Consider the following 24,811-nt stretch of genomic DNA (forward strand, 5'->3'; position numbering starts at 1 on the left):
GAAGTTCAGAGTCCCGAAGGCCAGAGGAGGTCCGTGCCAAAGAAGGAGGCATTGAGCAGCAGCCACTAACTCAGGGCTCAGGAGGAAAGGACTGGCAAGGGACCCTCCGGCCGGCGAGCGCAGAGCGTTCGTTGACTTAAGGAGTGTAAGGGAATCCCAAAGTACAGGCAGCAAGTATAACCCCCACTTGCAACACATTTTTGGTTGGAAGAAAAGAAGAGGCATATGGTAGCTTGAGGAGTAAATCTACTGTAGCAACAATGAGTCTTGTTACTTTGTTATTTCTTTGACAGTCTTCTAGGATTCTCCACTGTGTGTCCTGTTGCTGGTCAAACTGTTTACCCTTTCCATGCTTCGTTTGTCAAACGAGTACCTGCCTCATGGGGCTGTCGTAAGGAGTAAAGCAATGGGTTGTAAAGCGCTGCCTTGGACACAGTAAGTGATACACAAATGAAGGTGAAAGAAAGCAAAGAAGGAAGCAGATACATATGTTACAATAATCGATCATATGTATTATATGCAACATGTAACATGCACACATGCACCCTTGTATTTTAGGCACTTACCCCTGAGTATTCGTGATAATTCTGTAATGTGAGTGAAACAGAGGCCCTGAGAGTTGCAGGGAACTTATTCCAGGGCGTGCTGCTGACGAGCAGTCATCCCGGGAGACAGGGCCCCGTCTCCTGACTTGGAGTTGGTGGCCCTCGCACTGAGCCAGGCTGCGTCCTTGGGCTGTTGCAGGAAGAGTGCTGGACCTGCAGCTTCACAGAAGCAGCTGAGGGCAGCTCTTCTGGGTGTGGTGTGCACTGTGCTCTCCACACAGCCCCCGCCCCGTTGGTGTCACCCCTCTGTGCTGCGTACTTGGCTGCTACCGGCACTGAGTTTGCAACCCTTGTTCCAAAGGCTTGGTCCCCTGTGACTGGAGTGCCTTCCTTCTCCTGACTCATCCTGCCGTGCAGATGCCATCGTCTTCTGCATCTCCTTTGTAGGGTTTCTTCAGACTTAGAATTCACCTCTAAAGAAGGGGGGTGCCTCGTCAGAATTCCTTGCCTCTAATCTCATCTCAGAGTGAAATTGCTGTGCGTTCTAGAGAATTTTCCCACTGGAAGGAACCGTCTGAACATCATCTCTTGTGCAAGGATGGTGTGATGGTCAATCTTACGTGTCAGCTTTAGCCAGGTCACGGTACCCAGCTATCTGGTGAAACCCTAGTGTGCGTGTCACGGTGCAGATAGACGTCATTTAGTTTTGGATGAGGTTGAACATTGAAGGCAGTAGACTCTGAGTAAAGCAGATGATCCTGTATAATTACCCTCATCCAGTTGTGACAGCTTTAGAGAAAAAGATTGGTCCCCCTGCCCCCACCGCCACCAAGGAAGAGGGAGTTCTGTCTCCAGCCAGCCCTCCAGCTTGGACTGCAACACAGCTCTTCTCTGGGTCACCATCCTGAGTGTGGGTTTGCCAGCCCCCATAACCGCCTGAGCCAGTTCCTTAAAATAAATCTCTCCGTCATTCTCCGTCTCTCTCTCCACCATACGTGCACACTGAGACAGACGCACACACACACACACACACACACACACACGCACGCATGCACATCCTATTTGTTTCTCTGGAGAACCTTTATTATAGATAGGAAAACACAGAAATTGAAATTGCTCAGCTGCTGTTGATAGCAAAAAGCTGCATCAGCTCTCTCGGCATTCTTGGTGTACATGTGTGTGCATGTGTATATACGTACATATGTATACATACATGTACATATATACACACACACACTTTTATTTATGTATGATTTGTTGTATAGATGGGAAAGTGAATTGTAGAAAGGATGTGGGGTACTCAGTGTGATGCATAAACTTGATGGGAGAGTTAAAGAAACAACTTGATTTCCTCTGGTTGTGGTTCAGTTGTTGTCTTGCTGTTTGGCTCTCATGTTTTTATTAGCAAGATAATAAAGTTACTGGGTTTGCCATACATAATTATTGCTAACATTTATGGAATATTTTCCATAGGGTACTAATCTAATTGCTTTATAGCTGTTTATGATTTTTATCCATACATCTATCCAGTGAGATAGGATCTAATAATTATCCTCATATTACAGATTTTTTTAATGTTTATTTATTTTTGAGAGAGAGAGAGAGAGAGAAGCAGAGTGCAAGTGGGGGAGGGACAGAGAGTGAGGGAGACACAGAATCTGAAGCAGGCTCCAGGCTCCGAGCTGTCAACACAGAGCCCGATATAGGGCTCGAACTCAAGGACTGCTAGATCATGACCTGAGTCAAAGTCACACACTTAACCGACTGAGCCACCCAGGCACCCCCCTCATATTACAGATTTGAAACACTGAGTCCCAGTGAGCAACATGGTCACTGCTGTGGAGAACTGAGTGATGGAGAGTGCTTAGGGCCCGGCCCTGGCAGCCTGGCTCCAGAGGTTATGTTCCTAACCATTCCTTCTGCCCTACTGCTTCTCAGCATAAGACGTCTTGAGCAGAGCTCTTCATCTGTCCTTGTGGAGTCCTCATCCAGAACAGTCTTTATGGTAGCGGTACTTTCCGTAGGGTTTGTTTTAGAAGAGAAAATGCTTGGGGTGCCTGGGTGGCTCAGTCTGTTAAGCATCCGACTTCGGCTCAGGTCGTGATCTCGCGGTTCGTGAATTCAAGCCCCACGTCGGGCTCTGTGCTGACAGCTCGGCACCTGGAGCCTGCTTCGGATTCTATGTCTCCCTCTCTCTCTCTGCCCCTCCCCTGCTCATGCTCATGCTCTGTCTCTGTCTTCGTCTCTGTCTCTGTCAAAAATAAATAACGTTAAAAAGAAAAAAAATAATAAAAGAGAAAATACTTATAAGTTATATCAGTTATAAGAGGCCATCTAATACCTGCATGCTACCTCCTTGAGAAACAGAGAACATACCCATTGCAACAATGGTATGGGCCTCTTGCTGGGGTAAACTTTTAGCAACTAGACTTTCCTGTCTAGCTTGGTAACCATCTAATTTGTAAAAATCATACAGAAGTGTGATAAAGTGGTGATGTGGTTTAGTTTCTCGTCCAGCAATTTGGTGAGTGTCCCGGGGAAGGAGATAGCATGCTTCTTTGTATATGTCCCTTGGTTCTCTGCAGGAATAACCATCAAAACTGCCATTTACTGGGCCTTGTGTGCACCAGGAACTGCTACAAGTGCTTTACAAACATGCCTCATGGAGTCTTCTCAACATTATCCTTCCGTTTTACGTTTAAATAAGGCAGTGACGAGGGAGTTCAAGAATGTTTCCGCAGTAAGTGGCACAGCAGGACTTAAACTTCATCTTAATGACACCAGTGCTCTCAGTCTCTCTGCTGTATATCCCTGAGACCCACTGCTCTTCCCTGCTAGACTGTAAGCTCCGTGAGGACAGGAACTTTTTGTTTCACTGGGTTCACCACCATATTTGAGCATCTACCAAGTGCACTGCCTGACACATAGTAGGTACTTAGCGCCTGATGTTGTGCGACGAACTCACTGTGTTCTCTGTGATCACCACCAGCCAGCTATGGGCCAGGTAGAGAGCACCGACCTGGGAAGGGTACTGTGGACTCCTGCGGATTCAGCCCTCAGGTACCTGTTGGAGGATATTTTCTCTGTGTCTCAAGATGAGCATATCAGCCTGACCTTCAGGTAGATACTGCATAGCTCTGTCAATAGTCTCCTTCGCCAGAGAAATCTAAATGATGTTATGTATGTCCCTGTCCTTAGAATTCAGGACTGATATTTTATAGCTTGTACTCTATACTGATCTGGAAAACATCTGAATAATATTGGTGCTTTTTAAGGAAACATCAAATTATAAATTACATATAAATAGTTTTAATTTCTTTTTTTTTAATTTTTTTTCAATGTTTTTTTATTTATTTTTGGGACAGAGAGAGACAGAGCATGAACGGGCGAGGGGCAGAGAGAGAGGGAGACACAGAATCGGAAACAGGCTCCAGGCTCCGAGCCATCAGCCCAGAGCCTGACGCGGGGCTCGAACTCACGGACCGCAAGATCGTGACCTGGCTGAAGTCGGACACTTAACCGACTGCGCCACCCAGGTGCCCCAATAGTTTTAATTTCTAATGAATTTTTTTTTTTTTTTTTTTTAAGAGAGAGAGAAAGTGAGCAGGGGAGGGGCAGAGAGAGGGGGACAGAGGATCCAAAGCAGGTTCTGTATTGACAGCAGCAAGCCCAGTGTGGGCTCAAACTCATGAACTGTGAGATCATGACCTGAGCCAAAGTTGGATGCTCAAACTGACTGAGCTACCCAGGTGCCCCATCAAATTATATGTTTTTAAGACATTCCCAAAGGTCTCTGTTTATTCCATTTTTCCAGATCTCTCCCTCTCTCTTGTGTCTTTTTTTCTTCACACAGGCACTCGCACACACACACCCGCACTCATACTCAAACATGCACTCACACACACACACTCACACACTACTCATACATGCACATGCATGTACATGTGCTCACACACACATGCATTCACACTCATACCCCTTAGTTTCTCACTAATCAATGAATCTTCTTTGTAAACACTTTATAAACCAAAACTGCATTACTTATATTTATATTTTGTCCCATTTTTTTCCTTAAAGTTTAGTTTCTTTGCTTCGCATAACTGGACACTAAGTATTGCAATCTGCACCATTATATAAGCTTGTTTTTCCTCTTGGAAGTAGTAAATTATGATGAGTTTGATAAAAAATATAAATCAGAATAAGCAGCATTCAGTACTTAGCCTTCTAGTCTAGCCTATGTTTGTGCAGGTGTATGATTATTTATGCAGACCTATAGTAAATAGTGTGAACTTTCTTTGCAAAACAAATGGTACGGTCCAGAAGAATCACCTCTGGGCTTGTATGTTTTGTAAACTACGTGGGTCTGTATACACACTTGACTTGTGAGCCACAGTTTATACCTTTTATAATTTTTTTCACCTTAAAAAAACCCTACATGGCAAGAAACTCCATTATTAGTAGTATAAAAAGCCTTATAATTTATAGCCAAATCAAGGCCAGGAAAGAAAGCAGATTCACTCAGTAAAAACTCATTAACAGCCTGCTCTGTACCAGAATGCACTTCCTTGTAGCTTTGGAAAGCCTCATAGTAGGGCGGCTTCTGTTGGAGAATGAACAGTCACAAGAGCAAGGCAGATATAGACAAGAATGTAATTTTCCAAAATTTAAATGAGGGGTGGTAGAGTATACATCCAAACAAAATACAGGGGCACCTGGGTGGCTCATCTGACTTCAGTTTAGGTCATGATCTCATGGTTCGTGAATTCAAGTCCCACATCAGGTGAATATGAATCCTGCTTCGGGTGAGCCCTCCTTCTCTCTCTTTCTCTCTCTCTCTCTCTCTCTCTCTCTCTCTCTCTCTCTCCCTCCCCCCGCCCCACCCTCCTCTCACTCTCTCTCTCTCTCTGCCCCTCGTGGGATTCTCTCTCTCTCCCTTTCTCTCTCCCTCTCTCTACCCCTTGCTCACTTGCGCCCTCTCTCTCTCAAAACAAATAAAAATACAGTCCTATTAGAGTTACAAAAGTAATAGATAAATTTGAAAAAAATGTACCTTTGCAATCTTCTCAAACTTAAATTTTTTCTGGCATTCCTCTTTTTGAATCTGTATGCTAAATTGTTTATTCTTTTTTTTAGTAGGAAGGAAGAAAACGTTCTCCTTAGGAATTCATTAGAAATTAAAATTAATTTCAGCATTTAGTATTCTTTAGACTCTGGTGGAGGCTGATTTGAAAGGGTGTGTTTAGTTGGATCGGCCATGGAGAAAGAGAACGAGCAGTTGTCCTGGCCAGTACATCTTTGCTATGATGGGGAAATGGCGTCGCTTTAACGTTCATTTATTTTTGAGAGAGACAGAGACAGAGTGCCAGCTGGGGAGGGGCAGAGAGAGAGGGAGACACAGAATCTGAAGCAGGCTGTGGGCTCTGAGCTGCCAGTACAGGGCCCGATGTGGGATTTGAACTCATGAACCTTGAGATTATGACCTGAGTTGAAGTCGGACGCTTAACTGACTGAGCCACCCAGGCGCTCCAAGAAATGGCGTTGCTTTAATTGCAACTCTTTCATTGCCTTCCTTGCCAAGCCCAGTGGCTCCTGTTATAACATGTGGTGACTTTTCCCTTGGAGACTAACTCGCTCCAAGTTACCATAATATTTAGGACCAGCTACAAAGACATTTCTTCCCCTAAACCCATGCCAAATCTAAATCAAACTATCGTCTCCTCCCTGGCCACTCAAATAGACCCGGCTCATATTTGAAAAGGACAAGAAATGCACAGGCCTCTCATGCCTGTTTGAACAGATAGATAAACAAGGCACATCATGCCTAGTGTTGCTTTGAGCTTGGTCATTTCCTTCTAAAATAGACTCTGATACTATGTGCACTTAAGACTTGGAACTTAGATGTTCTAGAAAGAAGCATATTTTAAGTCTAGCTACAGCAAATTTAGTCTGCTGTCAGTGCTGATGCAGGAAAGAGGAGTAAATCTAAAATCATGGGCCTTCAATAGGTGTGGCTCTGAGCTTCTCCTACACAAACCTCAGTCTCGAGTGCGGGCGGGTCAGCTAGACGTCCCCATCCTTAGTGGCCGCAGGTTGTCTGCTCACCACAGGTAACGCTAAACAAATAATGCTAATCCATTTTGTTTTGAAGAAGGCAAGACTGGGTGGCTCAGTCGGTTGAGCGTCTGGCTTCAGCTCAGGTCATGATCTCAATGTTTGTGGGTGCGAGCCCCACATCGGGCTCTGTCCTGACAGCTCAGAGCCTGGAGCCTGCTTCGAACTTTGTGTCTCCCTTTCTCTCTACTCCTCCCCTGCTCATGCTCTGTTTCTCTCTCTCCTTCAAAAATAAATAAAAACATTGAAAAAAAGAAAAAAATTTTTTTAAAAAAGAAGGCAAGTCTAGCAAAATAGGAAAAATATTCCTGATAAATAAATTTGTTCTGACCTGTAAACCTGGTGTATTTCAGTCACCCTTGATCAAGTAGTTCTGTTCCATAACCAGCATTATTCGTATACATTAATTTCTTCCTAGTTTTAGCAAGATTGACTTCCTGTGCTGCTTAGCTTATCGTTTTGAAATGTAACTTTCAACACAATTCAGGTTTATAGATTGTATTTCTTTTCAATTGATTATTTTATATATACAGAAGGTTATGTGTAACATCTATAAGCGAGCACTAAAAATAATTTCAAAAAAAATGTGCTCCAGTGAACCACCACCCAATTTAAGAATTTAGAACATGACAGATACTTTTGGATGTCTGCTTCATTCTGTCCGTTCTCTGCCTTCCTCACAATTCTGAAATTTGTATTTAGAATTCTCTTGAGTGTTTTTAACAAATATATATTTCATCACATAAAGGTACATTGCTGCAGGCGTTTTGAGATGGGTAGATAGGTATGCAGTTTTTTGCAGCTTACGAAAATTTTCCTCCATGTTATAATGTTTATAAAATTCATTCGTGTTGTCGGGGGCGTGGAGTAGCTGTTCCCTCATATACATTGCTGCAGCATTCCAGTGTGTGTGCATATATCCTGATTCACCCGTTGTCTTGTTTACGGGGGGAGGAGAACAAAGCAAGGAGTCTCGTTTTGGACATGTTGACTTTGAGACGTCTGTTAAATCCTCAGGGAGACGCCGGGTGGACGGTGGATATTGAGGTCTATAATTCAGGAGAGAGATCTGAGCCAGAGATACCAGCACGTGGACGGCATGGAAATTGTTACTTCCCCAGCTGTTCCTAGAGTCTCCCTTGAGATACTTACTTAAGAGACTTTTTTTTTTTTTTCTTAAAACTTCTTTTCGGTTTTGTTTTTTCCAGTCTGCCTGGTGTCTTTGCCGAAGTGTGACTTGTGAGAGAATAAATGAGAATATGAGCTTCAGAGAAAATAGGGAAAGTGTTCTGCAAACTCTGAAGGGTCGTGTAAAGGTTAGGTGGTGTTATTATTACCTGTCTCACAGAGTCGCGTGAGGTACAAATGAAACTATACGTAAAATGGCTTTGTAATATGGAAAAATACATACTTAATTATACTTGATTTGTATGCCTTGTTAACTTTTGGCTGTGAGCTAATACTCGCCTCCCCGAGTGCAGACAATAACTCAGCGAATCTTCACAACCATGTGTGACCGACCAATAGATACTATTTCTTCCTATTTTACAGATGTGCAAACTAAAGCTCATAAATGGTGGACCCAGGATTCAAATCCGTAGGGTTGGCTCCTAAAAGCTGTGCTCTTGGCTGCTATGTGGGACTGCCCCCCTTTTAAATAAGTTTCATCCAGTTTCTTCAGCTTCAAGATATAAAAAATTTTAGGGACGTATTTCAGGGTGGCCACTTAGAACCCGGCTAAAACATGGCGCTCCAGGCAGGGGCTCCTGGCAAAGGGCTTTGTCTGTACTGAGTTTCACCATTGAACCTGGCCTCAGACCTCACAGAGCACTGCCCACCTACCAAGTGTCCATTCTGTGCCTGTTGAATATGATGTCTACTTGATTTAAGCGAATTTGCCTGCAGCCACCCAGTGAGTCAGTAGTGGGCCAGGGACTAGAATCTGGGTCTCCTGCCTTTCAAGCATCGCATTTGTTTGGTATTAATAAACCATATTTCTCCAGGGGATCTGGCAGAAATTTGAAAGTGCTTAATTTTACTGCAGTAAATACTAAGAATCCTTTTTAAAGCAAGGAAGCCAAGCCCCAACCAGGGAAAACCCGATTTGCTCTGAGGGCCTTTGACAAACCCACACTGGCACTAGGGTTAGATCATAGATTATTGGCTTCGATTCCATCTCCCTCCAGGGCTTTCTGCAGGGGTTAAGACCTCTGTTATGGCCACAGGCCGCAGCTGGACCAGGAAATACTCTTGCACATGAAGCTGGAATGCACAGTGTTCTATCCACAGAGTCAGCAGGTCACGGCCGATTGCCAACAGGAGGGCGTGATGGCAAAGGTTACATTCCTGGCACACTGCTGATGCAGGTCGGGACCCAGGTGAATTAGCCCGGCTGTCGGAAGGGAGACCTCTCTGCCTTTCTCTCTGTGATGGGTGCTGTGCTGTTAGCTTCCTGTGTTTGTGAGTGCATGGTATTTTCTAAAGCCACATCCGGCAAGGAAAAGGTGTGGGCATCCAGGAGGAGGGAGAGGAGCATCTGAGTTACAAACGACTTGAGTGCAGAGAGTGAAGGGGTGATTTATTTTGTCATCAGAAGACTGCTAGACATGCGGTGGACCCTCAGCTAACAGTTGATTTTGATAAATTGATTGAGAAGCAACTGAGAGAAAGGTTTCGGCAAGATGAAAGCTGAATTTCCAAGGTTGGTCCCTTCTGACTGCGTTCAGAAGGGAGCTGGGTTTGAATGTATTTTTCACAAGAGAGATTACCACGGGAGACCCACAGTATTGGGGTACAAAAGGCACGCGTTCTTTCTTTTAATTCTCACGATTCCCAGGGCAGGTGACAGAAGGTTTCGTCGGTCTCTGTCTCAACAGAAGGGCTTCAGGCAGTTGTGGCAAAAGCGGACCAGATGAGGGCTGTTCTCAGCTCAGCAGGTTGTGTTTTCTGCCACTGACCGTTCCTGGACAAGATACTTCAAACCATACTGGTCTGTTTGGACTTTTCCTTTCCCTTAAGAAAAAGTCAGCGTTCGCACTTTCTCTGTGGTGCACGTGATTTTGCCGCCACTTCCTGCCGCCCATGTCACCTGCAGAGACTGAGCAGTGAGGCCCGCAAGGAGGCGTGCGCAGCCTCAGATCTGGGGCTTTGTGAGCCTGGCGAGTCCTTACCTGTCCTGCGTGGATCACACTGCCCACTTGGGGTATGTTGTGTGAAGGGGAACACTGTGGGGCTCCCTCTCGGAGCCAGGCGCCTGATCGGGGTTCACAAGGACCCCCTTGGAGACATACTCGCCTTCCTAGCCGTTGAGTCTGAGGTTGTCCTGACCGCAGTGACCCTGCTTATTGTTGGCAAATGGTTTGCTCATTGACCGGGGTCTTAATGTGAGTAGTAAAAATGGAAAGGATTTTTTTTTTTAATCTCTATATTTTTTAAGTAGCAGTATTGAATTTTTTTTAACGTTTATTTGGAGAGAGAGAAAGAGATATGGAGAGAGTAGGAAAGGGAGAGAGAGGGAGGGGGAGAGAGAGAATCTCAAGTCGGCTCCACGCTGTCAGCACAGAGCCCAACGCTCGATCCCACGAACCGTGAGGTCATGACCTGAGTCTAAACCAAGAGTTGGACGCTCAACCGACTGAACCACTGTGTGCCCTGGGAAGGGTTTCTGGAGAACTAGTTCTTCCTGCACATAAATTGATCCAAAGTTAAAAGTGGGGCTTTGTGTTTCCAATATATGTTGAATGAATAAAAAGGGAAGAAACTCTCAACCTTTATCACAATCTTAAACCATCCACTCAGAGAAACGGCTCTGTATTTACAAACAGGTAACTTGAAAGGTCAGTAAGCAGAGCAACCTGCTCTAAGTGGCTGTTGTATAGACACAACGTAAAAGATGTAGGAGCAAATTATTCCTCACTTCCGTGCTTCTGTGTCATAAATAATCATTTTAATTTAATGCTAAAAGATCCCTTGGGGTTATGAGATTTTATGAGGTAATAGTTACAGAGACTTTTAAAATCAGTGAGTGTAAAATCTGATGAAACTGTGAAAGTCTTCCTTCTGTTTACTGAAGCTGGAACTAGCATGGCTCCTGTTGAGACATGTCTTCCCTTCCTTTCCACTTCTCTCTTCTTCCCTCCTCCCCTCCCCCTTCCTTTCCCTTCCTTTCCCTTCCCCTTCCCCTTCCCACGTTGCATTCAGCCACAGTGTTGATCCAAAGAGAACACAGACATTACTCCTGCCTTCGTGGGATTCACAAGCTAGTGGAAGAAGCAGGTGGCATACAAGCATGCAAAGGCAGCTGCAGGTTATGATGTGCCATGAAGGACAAGACCATTACGGTGACAAATCTAGAGAACACCGGCACGTTACTCTCTGTGAACATACTCAGAACCTCAGGGTAATGACAGAACTGATCTCTTGTTACCTATTAGAGGGTAGATTTGTAAGCATAAAGACCTTGGTTTTATAAAGTATCTAGTAAAGAAACACTCTTGGAGATTAGTATTATGAGTTTGTTTTCCTATAGGTAAAGAATACATAGGTAGGTACGCTGATACACAGATGTAAACGTACATAGACACTTAACATCCAAAGTTTCTTCTAATAAGCACAAGTGACAGTGTATGGAAACTTAATTTTTCACGTGTGCATTGTAGGATCAGATGATGGCGTTGGTTGAGTTGCAATAGACTGGAGGAGAAAAATCTTTTTAAATTTTTTTTTTTTTTTTTTTTTTTACAAATACAGTTAGAGCTAGGATATACATATTCTCTACCATTTTCAAAGAGGAATTGGAAAAAAGAGCTGTCATTTCTGTGGTGTTTACAATGGCTGGCTGTTCTAAAGAAAATTCATACAACAATCCCATCAGGGCCCTTAGATGGAAAACAGGGATCAGGTCTGCTGTTCATACAAGACTCAGTGGGCGAGAGAGCGTGGGTGGATGTAAGGAAGGCACCATCCCTGAGGGTGGCCACCCTGGGTGGCAGGTCGGCCGGCACAGGAATACCTTCTAAACACGGGTACCTTTGCACATGTGCTGGGGGCTGCTCGGCCCTGCACATTTCCGATTTCCTCTTGGAAAGAGGGGTTTGGCCTCAGGTTCTTCGCAGTCGTCACTCATCATGCTTTAAGTAAGCAGAAAACAGTGCCTTCAGCTCAGGGAATGGGTCCGCTGTCCACTAATTCTCAGATCTGTCTTTGAGTCCCCTGGGGACAAATGTTGTGTCTTTTTCTTTGGCCTCCCGACTAAACGCAGCCAGGGTTTTTAAACCGACTAATTTTCAAAGATTTGCTAACAGTAGCAATAGGAGTGGAATACTCGACCTTTGAAAGCTGGTTCACGTTTGTGGTTGATGCTGTATTTTTAAGTGATTTAAAAACGAACACCTCATTTTAATAATAGTTCACTGTCCTTCTCACCACCGTCATTTCCATGAGGTTCTAGGTCTTTTGTGAGCAAATTAAATACGGTACTTTCTTTATGGCATGAATTAAATCTAGACCCCAATGATATTTGGCACTTTCTAAATACCCAGATGGGCACAGCGTTTGCCTTGAAGTGAAGACGTGCGCAGGGTTTTAATCAACATCATGTTTTATTTTTTCCTCTTTTAAATATCGCCTTTTCAATAGTTGCTCCTTAATGAATGACTGATTGTTTACTGTGGTTTATAACCAGAAATTTGAACATCAGAAAATTCTAACCAAGATCAGGATGAAAAAAAATTTCCCCTCTCATTCTCTCATCCCTTACATTAGACAAAAATAAATTGTCTTCCTTAAGTTTGAGAAATCCCTTCATTGTTTTCTTGAAAGCTTAAGTGTAATAAATCAGAGGAAGTTTAATTATAGTTCTTAAACCATAAAAAGTTCTTATAAAATAAAACACAGGTAGGGCTAGAATAAGTTTCATGAACTGTTGAGTGTAACCAGCACTTGAAAGAAAATGTAGTTAAAGATCTATTTTTGCTGCATCTTCTCCATTATTTTTCCATTATTTGATCACTGTGATCATAACTTGGGAGTTTTTTAACAGTAGGAACAAGACACAGAGTTTGTTACCTACTCAGGTAAGATCATCTGAGTCCAAAGACCAGATTCCAGAACAGGGCTCAGACACCTGTCGAGGGTGAGGGTTGTTCAGGACAGCCTGAGGGCAGAAGGGTGGTATTGTTGTAGGGGGTCTTAAATGAGAGTTTGGGATCAGAATCGTACCCTCTTTTATCTTTGAAAGTAATAAGTGAATCTTCGTAGCAGATTATTCTCTTGAAGCAGATTGACTTGATGACCACATTGGAAGTGAAGTGCCCATCTAATTAAGAAAAGAAATAGCTGATTAAAAAAAAAAAAAAAAAAGGCCAGGTAGCTGAGAAATGGTGTTTCTTCTGCTGAACTTCTTTTCCAAACGTGAACACAGAGTCATGGAAGCAGGTGATTTGTGCGATCCCATTGCTATCCGTGTGTTGTGCTTTGCCACGCATCTCACACACACACACACACACACACACCCTCACAGACAACCTCTCAGCCCTTGGTTTTCCACCTTCATCTGTCCCAGAGGGCCCCACGCACTGTGGGTTTAGGCTAGGGCTTGGGTTTGGTGACAGTCAGTGCTCCCAAGGCAGAGGACTGAACTTAGGGCAGACGTGACGACAGAAAACCTGTCTGCACTTTGCCTGGTATGTCTGTAGTTAGCATTGCATTTATAATGGAAATAAATGATCCGACACTCACCTAGATAAATATAATTTATAATTTTGATGTAAGGTCGAAACAGGAAAGACTATGCTTTTCAAACTGCTCTGAGGACTAACCCACACCACTCATTTTAAATAGTGGTGAGCTGAACCTGGCAGCATCTGAAACAGTGTTCACCATTTGTTCAAACACCTGCAGTTGGGTACTAATGTGCATGTTTAATTGCTTGAACTTAAGTGATAAAATCCCTAAAAGGGTGTTCTTACCCCAGAAAACAAGACAAGTCTATTGCAAAGACTGTCTGCCCGCTCTTACAAGCTCCATGCATTTCATAGGACTTAACACTCCAGTCCCTCTTAGGAGAGCCCTGTTTTGAAATACAGGAAGTTTAGCTCTTGAGGGAAAAGCCCAGATGGCTGAACCATCAGCAGAATCCCTGCATACGCTCCCTTGAGAAGTGTCCTCTGTCCCAAACACGTTCAGTTCAGGAGCTGTAGTTCTGTGGGTTTCTTGAAGGTGGTGATTAGCGTGGCCAGAAGTCTGTTTCATCAGCCCAGAGACTGCCGTTATTTTCACCTCCAGTCCTTCACCTCTGCTCGTGTTGACTCTCTGGGGCCAGAGGAGATACCAGAAGGCGATTAAAGCAGCCCTACGACAGAGCAGGGCGCTCTTGGCTTGTGCCTTGTTATCTGTCCCTCCAGTGGTTCCTCACTGTTGTGACGTCAAGGCCGCCATTCAAGGCAGAGAAAAAGGAAACCGTGGCCTCTCTTCGCATCAGTAGCCCGGACAAGCTGTTGTTTCTCAGGCATCCAAAACGCTCTCTGTCTGGCAGAGCTGTGCATTCCATGCCTGGGTGACCTGGTTAAATGGAGGAAACCAAATGCTCTCCGCTGGATGCTCTCCAAAACAAGCATTCCACCCTGAGCTCCTGAAGCAAGGGCTTCGCGGCTCCTGAGGACTGCAGATGGAACGGCAGCACGGCTGTGCGTTGTCTACTTGATCTCGGGCTTCTGGTTTGTCTTAAAAGACAGAATATCCTTATCAGTGGCCTTCGCTAATCTACTCTGCAGCAGCATCCTGATGCTACCCTTTGGATCGGTGCTAGAAAATCCTGTTTGGAAAACCAGTCCTGTGCTACATGTCTCTTTGGAATCATAGTCAGAGGTCCAAAACCGTTGACTTGCCACCTCTTCCCTCCCATCCCACTTCTGCTCACCCCCGTTCCCTGGTTCCAGACTGCTGGATTCCAGAAAGGCTCTCGGATATACTTACATATTAATTTTGACTGTGCATCACTCAGCTTCTGTACCCTTTGCACGTAGGAGAAAGGATCTCTACTATGATGTGTCAGTCACCGGCTCTCGATTTTTCTCAATGAAGAGTAAGACTTTTGCTTTTCAGAGGGAAGGAGCTATTTGAAAGTGTCACAGACCTGTGTCTCTTTAGGAATAGGCCAAGATCGCTACAGAGGATAATAATTTTGCAAGGCGAGAAACTCACTGGTAGTGTTCTGATTGCTGACACAGTTTACCAACTTAAGAATCCGTCTTCTGAGGGCACACCTTCTTGGGTTTCTTTCTGGCATGGGAGACCACATTATTTTATTAGATTTCTTGGAAGTGGACATTATAGTCACTAGAAAAAGCACAACAACCACAATTTGTTTCCAGAGTCGTCCTGGTTAAGTCAATATGCATTTGAAGTTTTATATTATAAATCCCATTAAATCATTCTCAAAATAGCCCTTTGCCGAACCTATGATTGAAGGATATTTGCAGGAACCCCAACCATTTAGTTGTATTTTTTCTCATCATGGTAAGTGTACTCTTTAATCCCCACCCCGTTTCCCCCCACTCTACCACCCCCTTCTGGTAACCATCAATTTTTTCTCTATAGTTAAGAGTCTGTTTTTTACCACCGCCCCCCTTTGCTTATTTGTTTTGTTTTGTTTCTTAAATTCCACATATGAGTGAGATCATATGGTACTTGTCTTTCTCTGAAAGAGTCTTAGCGTTATACTCTCTAGCTCCATCCATGTGGTTCCAGGTGTTAAGATTTCCTTCTTTTTTACGGCTGAATGATATTCCATTGTATATATATACACCATCTCTTCTTTTTTTTAGTGTTTGTTTATTTTGAGAAAGAGAAAGAGCACATAAGCGAGGGAGGGGCAGAGAGAGAGGGAGAGCGAGAATCCCAAGCAGGCTCTGCACTCTGTCAGAACGGAGCTCGACATGAGGCTCAAACCCGTGAACCATGATATCATGACTTGAGCTGAAATCAAGTTGGATGCTTAACCAGCTGAGCCACCCAGGGGCCCCCAAAACCATTTAGTTTTATATATGAGCATATATACAAGTTTTTTGTTGGGAAGGATTTGGATACAGTGGGGCCTTTTTAAAGTGAATTCTTACAAGACAGAATTCTTCCAGATTATAAACTCGTGTCTTCCAGGGGGAAACTGGGTAAAGATGGAATGGATGGGGGTGAGTCTTATAAAGTTGGGACTTACACTAAGTTTACTGGGCTGCAGTCTAGCTTCACACAGACAGTCAGACTTGACGTATGATGCCACGCCTGTGCCCCCATAGATGCAGTGAGGGGAGCGGGGCAGGGAGCTGATGGGCGTAGCTTCTTCATGGGTGCCTTGGACTAGGGGAGCCTGAGAATCTTGAAGTGAGAGGAAAACTAGGACGTTACTTTTCCTTTGCGGACCAGAGAAGTTCTCCCTTTTTTTGTTGACTGCCATTTGCCCATCAATAATCCCTTCATTCTTCTTTTTCTATCCCTGCCATTTCAGAAGGTCCTTATTATCTGAAGAGAACTGGCACCAGAAAACTGCTTTAAGAGAGTCAACTTAAAACCGAATCAGATATTTGAAACAAACAGTAAGAGAAAAAGCTATTTTAAGAGATTGGTATTAGGACTAAGTCTTGAAAAGTTAAAAATAAGCGGAATCTAAATTTGTCTTACATTATAGAAAAGAAACTTGGGATATGATGCGCCAGTATGTTCCTTCTTAGAACAAAACTGCACGGTGACTTCTGCCACAGAATCGTAAAGACAGTGATTTTGGTGTAAGCGTTCAAAGTTTCCCAAGGGCCTCTCTTAGCCTTTGGATATACGGACCATGGTCTTGAAGAGGCTCCCTCTCATGAAATCACCTCTGTTGACTTTGACTTCCTTCGTCGTCAGCTATTCAGCGCAAGTGAACCACATTGCATTTGCGTTCTGTGATACGTAGCAACCAAAGAGTGAGCCGGAATAGATGCTGATGTTGAGGACTAAGCATTAAGTGATCACTTTTTTTGTCAGTGTTTTCATGTTATGATGACATGTGCTTCCTTGTGCAGCCTGGTCACCACAGAGACCCAGAATGATTACTGAAGTAATCACGGACCCTTCCATATTATGTTACATCTAAAGCGCTCAGTACGGCTTATTGGGCTTGATAATCAAACACACGTACGTGTGAATGCACTTTCCTGGCACTTAACGAGGTTCTAGAACCCTGGGTAAGTTAATCACAGAACCTCAATCAAGTTCTTGATATGTGATGTAGACTAATAAAACCAGCCTTTCAGACTGGTCATGGAAATTCGAGCCCATGGATATAAAACTCCTGGGTACTACATAGCACATGCAAGTCAAAATGAGAAATGTTCCCTGTTAGGGTTCGTGTTGCATTTGTGTGGTGCCTTCCGGTTTATGTAAGACTCTCACATTGAATTCAGACCGAAGAACTGAAGTTTTAGGAAAATCACTAAAGATTTTTAAGGTCTACAGTGACCTGAGGAATCTAAATTTTGGAAGACTATATTCGGCGACCCCGTACGTCATGGGTTAGACCACATGATTTGATCACCATTTCCTTCATGCTGTAGGTGGGAACAGTGAGGCCCAAGGAAATTACACAACTTTCTCAGGATCACATGGTTTGTATCTGGCAGAGCTCTACCTAGAACCCCATCTTCTTACTCCTCAACTGTGTTTTCCCATCACATAATTGCTCATTGTCAAGAGAACCAATTAAAAAGGCCACTGTACTTGTCCAGAAACAGAGGTCCACCATGTTTATTGGCAGTGGGAAAGGGAGGGGGAGGGAAAAGGCAGTGGTCATTGAAAATGGGTGCTTTTTTACCAGGCTCCGTGAAGAGGGGAGTCAGAGGCTGAGCTTGCAAACTCGGCTGGATGGCCATACAGTTAATTAAATTAAAATAAGTAGAATTTGTTGGTTTTGGTTTTGTTGCTTCCTAACAAGTTTAAAGGGACCGCCCCATCCAGATGGAAATAGGTAGGGTTAAAAGTAGGAGAAAACGCCAGTGCTGAAGACATAAATTTGAGACCAAAATGCCAAAGCAGGAGCATTGAAACAGTTTTTGTCTCTATATGTGAATATATGCACCTGGACTTTGTGACATATTCTCAGTTTGAGACCAGCCCACATTGTTGTAATTTCCTGCCCAGTTATAATCACTAACTGTTGTACCTTCATCAGAAAGAATTGTCCCCATAGATTCTTCTGCATTTGTGTGTTTGTTTTGTTGGATGGCTCCTGCTGTGGCACCGAGAGACAGACTTTCCCGGGCCCTGTTTTATAAACAAATCTGTTCGTGCACACTTTTCTTCTATCATTGTGTGTGTACAACTGTCTCTGCTTTTCCCTCTAGACACACGGAAGCCCAGGAAGTTAGAAGCTTGTTTTCTTTTAGAACTATGCAGGCATCAAAGAAAAATGTGTCCATGCATTAAACATGTACACATCTATCCTGTGTAAGGTTTTGAATCTTCACTATTTTAACTCCAGGCAGTGACCTCTCCAAGCATACATTGCAGCCCACTACACACACAGTAGCCCTGAAAGACATCCTTAAAGCTGCCACAAAACTTTTGATTAAGCTCAGTGAATAAAGCTCTTTTTACTTTTAAAGTTCATTCTGCGGACCATAAATGGGACTAGTCACCCAAGATGATGAAAGCATAATGCTGAAGGATAATTCGTCCCTTGCTTAGATTGGAAAGTGAACTTATAATAATATATATTCATATGGTCACTTCCTACCTGTAGGGTTTGTGTGTGTGTGTGTGTGTGTGTGTGTGCGCGCGCGTGTGTGTGTTTTATTTAATATTCCAGCCAAGTTCAAGTTTTTATGACAGGAAGTATGTGAATGGTTATGATAGGAGCAAATAACACTTGATTTTATGATTATATAGTGCAGGAAGTAACTTTTCATGCCAAGTAAATCTTTGGGGGAAAAAAAGTGCCGGCTTATAAATCTAACGTACGTAAGTTTCCCAGAATCTTTGCTCTATTAAGTAGAAATGACACCAGCATGTGGTCTTATTTCTTCCTTTTCCTAACTTTTCTTGTCGATAAATGTCTCTGTTTTAGGAATGGGCATTTTCCGGTATTTTGGTGTGACCCAACATGACCCAGAACCACTCAAAAAGTTCTAAGTGAATATATAATAGGGCCAGACTTGATGGAATATATAGCATGAAAAGCTTGAAGGCACTGAATAGGAAAGTTCTTTTTCCATGAAGAGTAAATGGCCAAGTCCTCACTCGCCATCAAAGCGGAGGAGTCCCCTAACTTCTCTTACTCGTGGGGCCATCCATGTTCAGTAAGCAAGTGGGAAAGACAGTTTGTTTAACATCCAAGAGTCTGTATATGAGCAGGTTTAAGAGAAAAGAAAGAATTGGGTAGAACTTCGGCTATGTTCCTCACCGGCAGACCTTTAATGGAGGCTTTTGTTTTTTTTTTTTTTTTTTTAATTTTTTTTTTTCTCAACGTTTTTATTTATTTTTGGGACAGAGAGAGACAGAGCATGAACGGGGGAGGGGCAGAGAGAGAGGGAGACACAGAATCGGAAACAGGCTCCAGGCTCCGAGCCATCAGCCCAGAGCCCGACGCGGGGCTCGAACTCACGGACCGCGAGATCGTGACCTGGCTGAAGTCGGATGCTTAACCGACTGCGCCACCCAGGCGCCCCGGAGGCTTTTGTTTTTAATAGTGATGATGATGATGATGATGATGATGGAAAGAAAAGATGATTTTTCCTCATCTTTCTCTTTTCTTCTTAAAGCCTGAGGGACTTATAGTGAGAAGAAAGTTTATAACTGATGCTTGTTCTTAGGACCGACTGGTATTACACACACATGCATCACATGTGAGTGAATGGATGCCAGTTAGTTAGATAAGAATACCTGAGAAGTGTCTCATAATTCCGCGTGCCTCCACAGCCCCTGTGGGCTGTGACACAGTGACACAGCACCACTGAGGGAGTGACTGGGTGGAGATTCAAACTTTAACCCTGTAACCGTGAGCCTCCCTTAACTACCTTTTACCTCTAAAACTTAGTATCACAGATTTTGCAAAGAAGTAGTTTGCAAATTTGTGAAAACAAATGTATTAGAGTTGCCAGTACTTGGTTGTCCTTAATTTCCTTTAAATCCGGTAGAGAAAATATTTGCATGTGGCCTGATGAGAAATCTGCCTCAAGGAATAGTGCACAAGGCAGTTTCCCGAGCGCTATTTTACTTCACGCGCACCCAGCCTGGTGTGACTGGTGGGCATCCCCGTGGAAGGCTCCGGAGCAGAGTGGTCAAGGTCAGGCTCCCTGGTTTTGAATCTTGAATCCTGGCCCCACCACCCACTGATGGTGTGACCCTGACCAGGTCTGTAAAGGCCCAGAGGCTCAGTTTCCTTGTGTGTAGGCCGGGGATAGTGATGGAATTCAGGGTTGCGGTGGGAACCCAGCGAGTAGGTATGTGTACAGCTTGTGGTAGTGTAAGCCAGCCCTGTATGTCGTTTTGCCTTTACCACTGATGATTAAACTGGGTGAAAGGGGTCGGGTGACCCGAACCAGAGCAAAGCATAGCCAGAGGAAGAGCCGCAGCTCAAACACAGGCCTTCTGTGTGCCCTCCTCCCTTTCTGTAAAAGTGCTACTAAAGAGTGCACTCCTGGGGCGCCTGGGTGGCGCAGTCGGTTAAGCGTCCGACTTCAGCCAGGTCACGATCTCGCGGTCCGTGAGTTCGAGCCCCGCGTCGGCTCTGGGCTGATGGCTCAGAGCCTGGAGCCTGTTTCCGATTCTGTGTCTCCCTCTCTCTCTGCCCCTCCCCCGTTCATGCTCTGTCTCTCTCTGTCCCAAAAATAAATAAAACGTTGAAAAAAAAAATTAAAAAAAAAAAAAAGTGCACTCCTTTTCACTACTTAAAAGAAAACTTGGAGTCAGGTTAAACGTAAAAACATTTGTCACAGGGTTTTATTTTGTTTGGGAGGAGCGGGGCAGGGGATGGTGGGCCCAGAGACCTGGAGAGTGAACACTGATCTATAAACTTGGACCTGAATGATGTCTGCAGCACACCAGCTGGCAGCAAGACCTGGATAGTCTGTGTGGTTCAGTCACGTTCAAAATACTCACCCTGAGAAGTAATCCCCCTAGCACCCCCAGCACACAGGAGTCCTGACAGGCGGCAGCTTCTTGGGGGCAGCACAGCTGGAGGGTCCGTGTTCTGTGTGCTGTTCCCCCCCAAGCACGTATTTTGTATTTCATGGTCTTTATTCTGTGTTGCTCTACTTTTCCTTTCTCTTCTTAAAACATCCGCATTGGCCACCCAGGCCTTAAGAGAGAGATTCCTGTGAAGCACAGTCTGAAAAGGGAACCAAGGCACAGAAGCTTTGAGAGCTCTGGGCATGTGTGTGACTAAGGCGCAGTGTGAGAGAGAAGCTGGTGTTTTAGTGAGCGAGGACAGTAACCTGTTCTGACACTTGAGTAGTTGTCAGGCCTCTAATCAGTGCTTTTTTTAACATTTATTATTTTTGAGAGAGAGCGCAAGTGTGGGAGGGGCAGAGAGAGAGGGAGACACAGAATCCAAGGCAGGCTCCAAGCTCTGAGCTGTCAGCACAGAACCTGATGCGGGGCTTCAACCCACGAACCGTGAGATCATGACCTGAGCTGAAGTTAGGTGCTTAACCGACTGAGCCACCCAGTTGTCCCCCTCCCCCTTTTTTTTTTTAATCTTTTTTAATGTTTATTTATTTTGGAGAGAGAGACAGAGCACAAGCAGAGGAGGGGCAGAGAGAGAGGGAGACACAGAATCCGAAGCAGGCTCCAGGCTCCAGCCTGTCAGCACAGAGCCTGACGTGGGGCTCGAACTCCTGAACCGTGAGATCATGACGTGAGCTGAAGTTGGATGCTTACCCGATTCAGCCATCCAGGTGCCCCTTCCCCCCATTTTTTTCAATAATTTTTTTTATTATTTTTATTTTTGAGAGCGAGAGAGAGAGCGTGAGCAGGGGAAGAGCAGAGGGAGAGGGAGACAGAGGATCTGAAGCAGGCTCTGCAGTGACTACAGGGAGCCCGATGCAGGGCTCGAACTCACAAACCACACGAGATCATGACCTGAGCCGAAGTTGGACGCTCAACCGACTGAGCCACCTAAGTGTCCCATCATTGCTCCTCCTTTCACCAAGCTTAGTATTGATAGGATTTTTTGAAGTTGTAGATACTTAAAACTGTTCTCCCTGTAATGGGTTCCTCTTCTTTTGACATTATACAGAATGTTCCTCTTGCTGTTGAGGAGGCTCATAAGGTCTTAGGAGTGAGGGCAGAGGATAGACTCTTATGTTGTGTTGTCGTTTTGGATGGAATTCTTAACATCAATTATTGATGCTGTTTTTACTCGTTCTCAATTTGAAGATTATATTCATACCATGCAAATGGTTCCCTACTGTTCTTTTTAAAATACCAGTTTGAAGGGCACTTGGGTGGCTTAGTCAGTTGAGCATCTGACTTCGGCCCAGGTCATGATCTCCTGGCTTGGGTGTTTGAGCCCTACGTCAGGCTCAGCACTGACAGCTCAGAGCCTGGAGCCTGCTTGGGATCCTGTGCCTCCCTCTCTCTCTGCCCCTTTCCCGCTCACAACTCTCTCTCTCAAAAATAAATAAAAAAACGTTTAAAAAAACTAAAATAAAATAAAGTATCAGTTTGGCAAAGATTATAAAAATATATCGCATTAGTGAACATTGGCTTCCAAAGCATAAAACACAATGGCTTTATTAAAAAATCTTCCCATGTGTTTTCCATGTTTACCTTGAGTATTCAAAACCAAGAAGAGTCGGGATAAAAGTGGCAGAAATCACGGGCTGAAGGTGCTGGGTCACAACTGTCCATTCATTGGTCTTTAGTCTTGAGTTTGCACTAAGTGGAAGCTGGTATTTTTCTCCTCATACCTTCAGGAGCCCCGCCCCCTCCCCACCACTTCCACCCAAGACAGAAGCACATTAGCAACCTGAAAATAAAGGACAGGCTTTTTTTTTTTTTTTTTTTAAATTTCATTTATTTATTTATTTATTTATTTATTTATTTATTTATTTATTTATTTTAGAGAGAGAGAGTGTGTGAAGTGGGGAGGCACAGAGAGAGAGGGTGACACAGAACTCGAAGCAGGCTCCAGGCTCTGAGCTGTCAGCACAGAGCCCGACGCGGGGCTTGAACTCACGAACCGCGAGATTGTGACCTGAACCGAAGTTGGATGCTCAACTGACTGAACCACCCAGGCGCCCCAGAGGACAGACTTTTTTAAAGCCCCTCTTTCAGCACAGTATCTACTAGTCCCATCAGAAAATGGTCTCTGTCACCATTGGAACTCTCTAGGATAAAAGCAGTTTTTTTTTAATTTGCCCAGTTGTGAAGAAATTCTGTTCCTCTCTGACATAAATGATCATGTTTGGCTGAAGCCAAGAGAAATACAAAATGTCGTATTTTAGCCCTACATGACCAGTTTTCAAAGGGTGCTTTGGTGTGAACGCCACATGGCCATCCTGTTAATGTGATGGATGGGGTCTTACAAATAACTATTTTTCTGCCCCCATCATCAACAAATCTGAAAAACTTCTCTCTTTCCACAAACCCTAGGGATGGCCCTCAGAGCCTGGGGTCTTCGTGTCTCAGTGCCCAGTAGGAGAGAAGATTTCCATATTCGAAATTTGGGGACAAGTGAAAATAACTCTGTCTCTCCTTGAAGGGTTAATGCTCCAACCAGCTCTGGATTGGTTCGCCCGAATCTTAAAATTACTTTTCTGGTCACGCGCACTGAAGGTCTAAGCATTTGTGAAATGTCTTTTTTTTCCCCCCCTTCTTTCTCCTGATGCTGTTCTCTTGGCTGTCTTAATTACACAGGGGTTGAGAAACCAAATTAAAATTAGGCGTGGCTGGTAAACAGTGATCGCGTTGCATGCTTTTAGTTTTGCGTGTTGGAGTTACTTCTTGTCCCTGTGTTGCTTGCCTCCCACTTTTTTTTTTTTTTTTCCGAAGGAAATATCATAAGCTCTTTTAGAAATACTCACAGGAAGTGAGTATCCATATGCTGGTTTCTCGCCAGCGACTGAGCGTTGACAGGTGGAGAATAGGGCTGCAGCCCTCCCAGATTTATTTGCACATTTCCACCAGAGCAGAGGATTAATTCAGGGTGTGATAGACCAAAGGGGTTTTGTAGAGCCAGGGAGTCATAAGAGGAAATTGGTCAGTACGCGTCATCTCGAGAGGGAGGGTGATTCAGGTTGCTGCGGTGGGGTCAGCAAGGCACGTGGCTGCTGTGTCTGAGGGTTCTGCTCGCTGCTCCGAGGGCAGGCTGCCTTCTAAAAATGAATGCTCCCTCCACCGCCAACAGCGATTCTTTCGCAGTGAATCACTTCCAGAAATGAATAGCCACAGTTTTTCTGGAATGAACGTTGTGAAATCCCTCACTCATAATGGCAGGTTTTCAGTTGGTGGTTTTATCAGAAATTTCTCAAGATCAAAACGAAACCTCCTCTTTAAAAAGAAAGTACTCTCGATACAGAAAGCAAAAGTATTTCCAGTCTCTTCACGAAGAACTGTCACAGAAGATCTCCGTACCTGTGTTTAGAGACACACGTCTGTGTATTTTGCCTGAAACGCGTGAGTTCTCAGAATTAATGGATTCGTTGCCGGTGGCTGGTGGTTTCCGATGCAGAAGGTCGCTAACTAGAAGAAATGTTCTGTCCGGTGAGTAGGTGGTAGATTCCGATGATTTTTGCTAAACCAGTGTTCATGGTCTTGAGTTGTGGATTCAGAAGGCTGCCAGCAAGCTCTTAAATGCTACTGCTTTATACGATTTAGTGGATGGAACCACAGGATTCACAGAAGCCTGTGAAGCGTTTTTCAGAATGTGGAGTAACTGAATAACCATTGGATTTTTTTATTTTTATTTTTCTGAGTTACACTAGTCCTTTTGAGGAGGAAAGGACGTTTTACAGAAGGAAGCGGTTTGTGGGGGGCTTTTAGAGCTACAGCTACTGCTCTTCTATATGTAAAGTACTGTTCTGCCCTCTTAGAAGATAGAAACAAATGTACGGTCTCAACAGAGAAAAAGTTATGGCAGCTCTTTTTAAATGAAGAAACTTCATCCACGTCTTACTCCTAACTGG

At 44.2% G+C, this 24,811-nt stretch overlaps 1 protein-coding gene across 6 annotated transcripts in view; it reads left to right on the plus strand.

Moving 5' to 3' along the window:
* Positions 1 to 24,811, plus strand: part of LOC121028322 (uncharacterized) — a 100,530-nt gene that overhangs the window by 45,955 nt on the left and 29,764 nt on the right. For 5 of the 6 annotated variants that reach the window (XM_040471940.1, XM_040471941.1, XM_040471937.1 and 2 more), the window contains exon 1: positions 22,843 to 24,389. The exons of the other annotated variant lie outside the window; for it this stretch is intronic. In XM_040471940.1, coding sequence (XP_040327874.1) covers positions 24,116 to 24,389 — 274 coding nt within the window. In that variant the 5' untranslated portion in view covers positions 22,843 to 24,115. Of the gene's footprint in view, positions 1 to 22,842; positions 24,390 to 24,811 lie in introns of those variants that run through there. 6 annotated transcript variants of the gene reach the window in all.

The sequence above is a fragment of the Herpailurus yagouaroundi genome, unplaced genomic scaffold (assembly GCF_014898765.1).
Source record: "Herpailurus yagouaroundi ecotype Mexico unplaced genomic scaffold, PumYag 100, whole genome shotgun sequence".
NCBI classification, from domain to species: domain Eukaryota; kingdom Metazoa; phylum Chordata; class Mammalia; order Carnivora; family Felidae; genus Herpailurus; species Herpailurus yagouaroundi.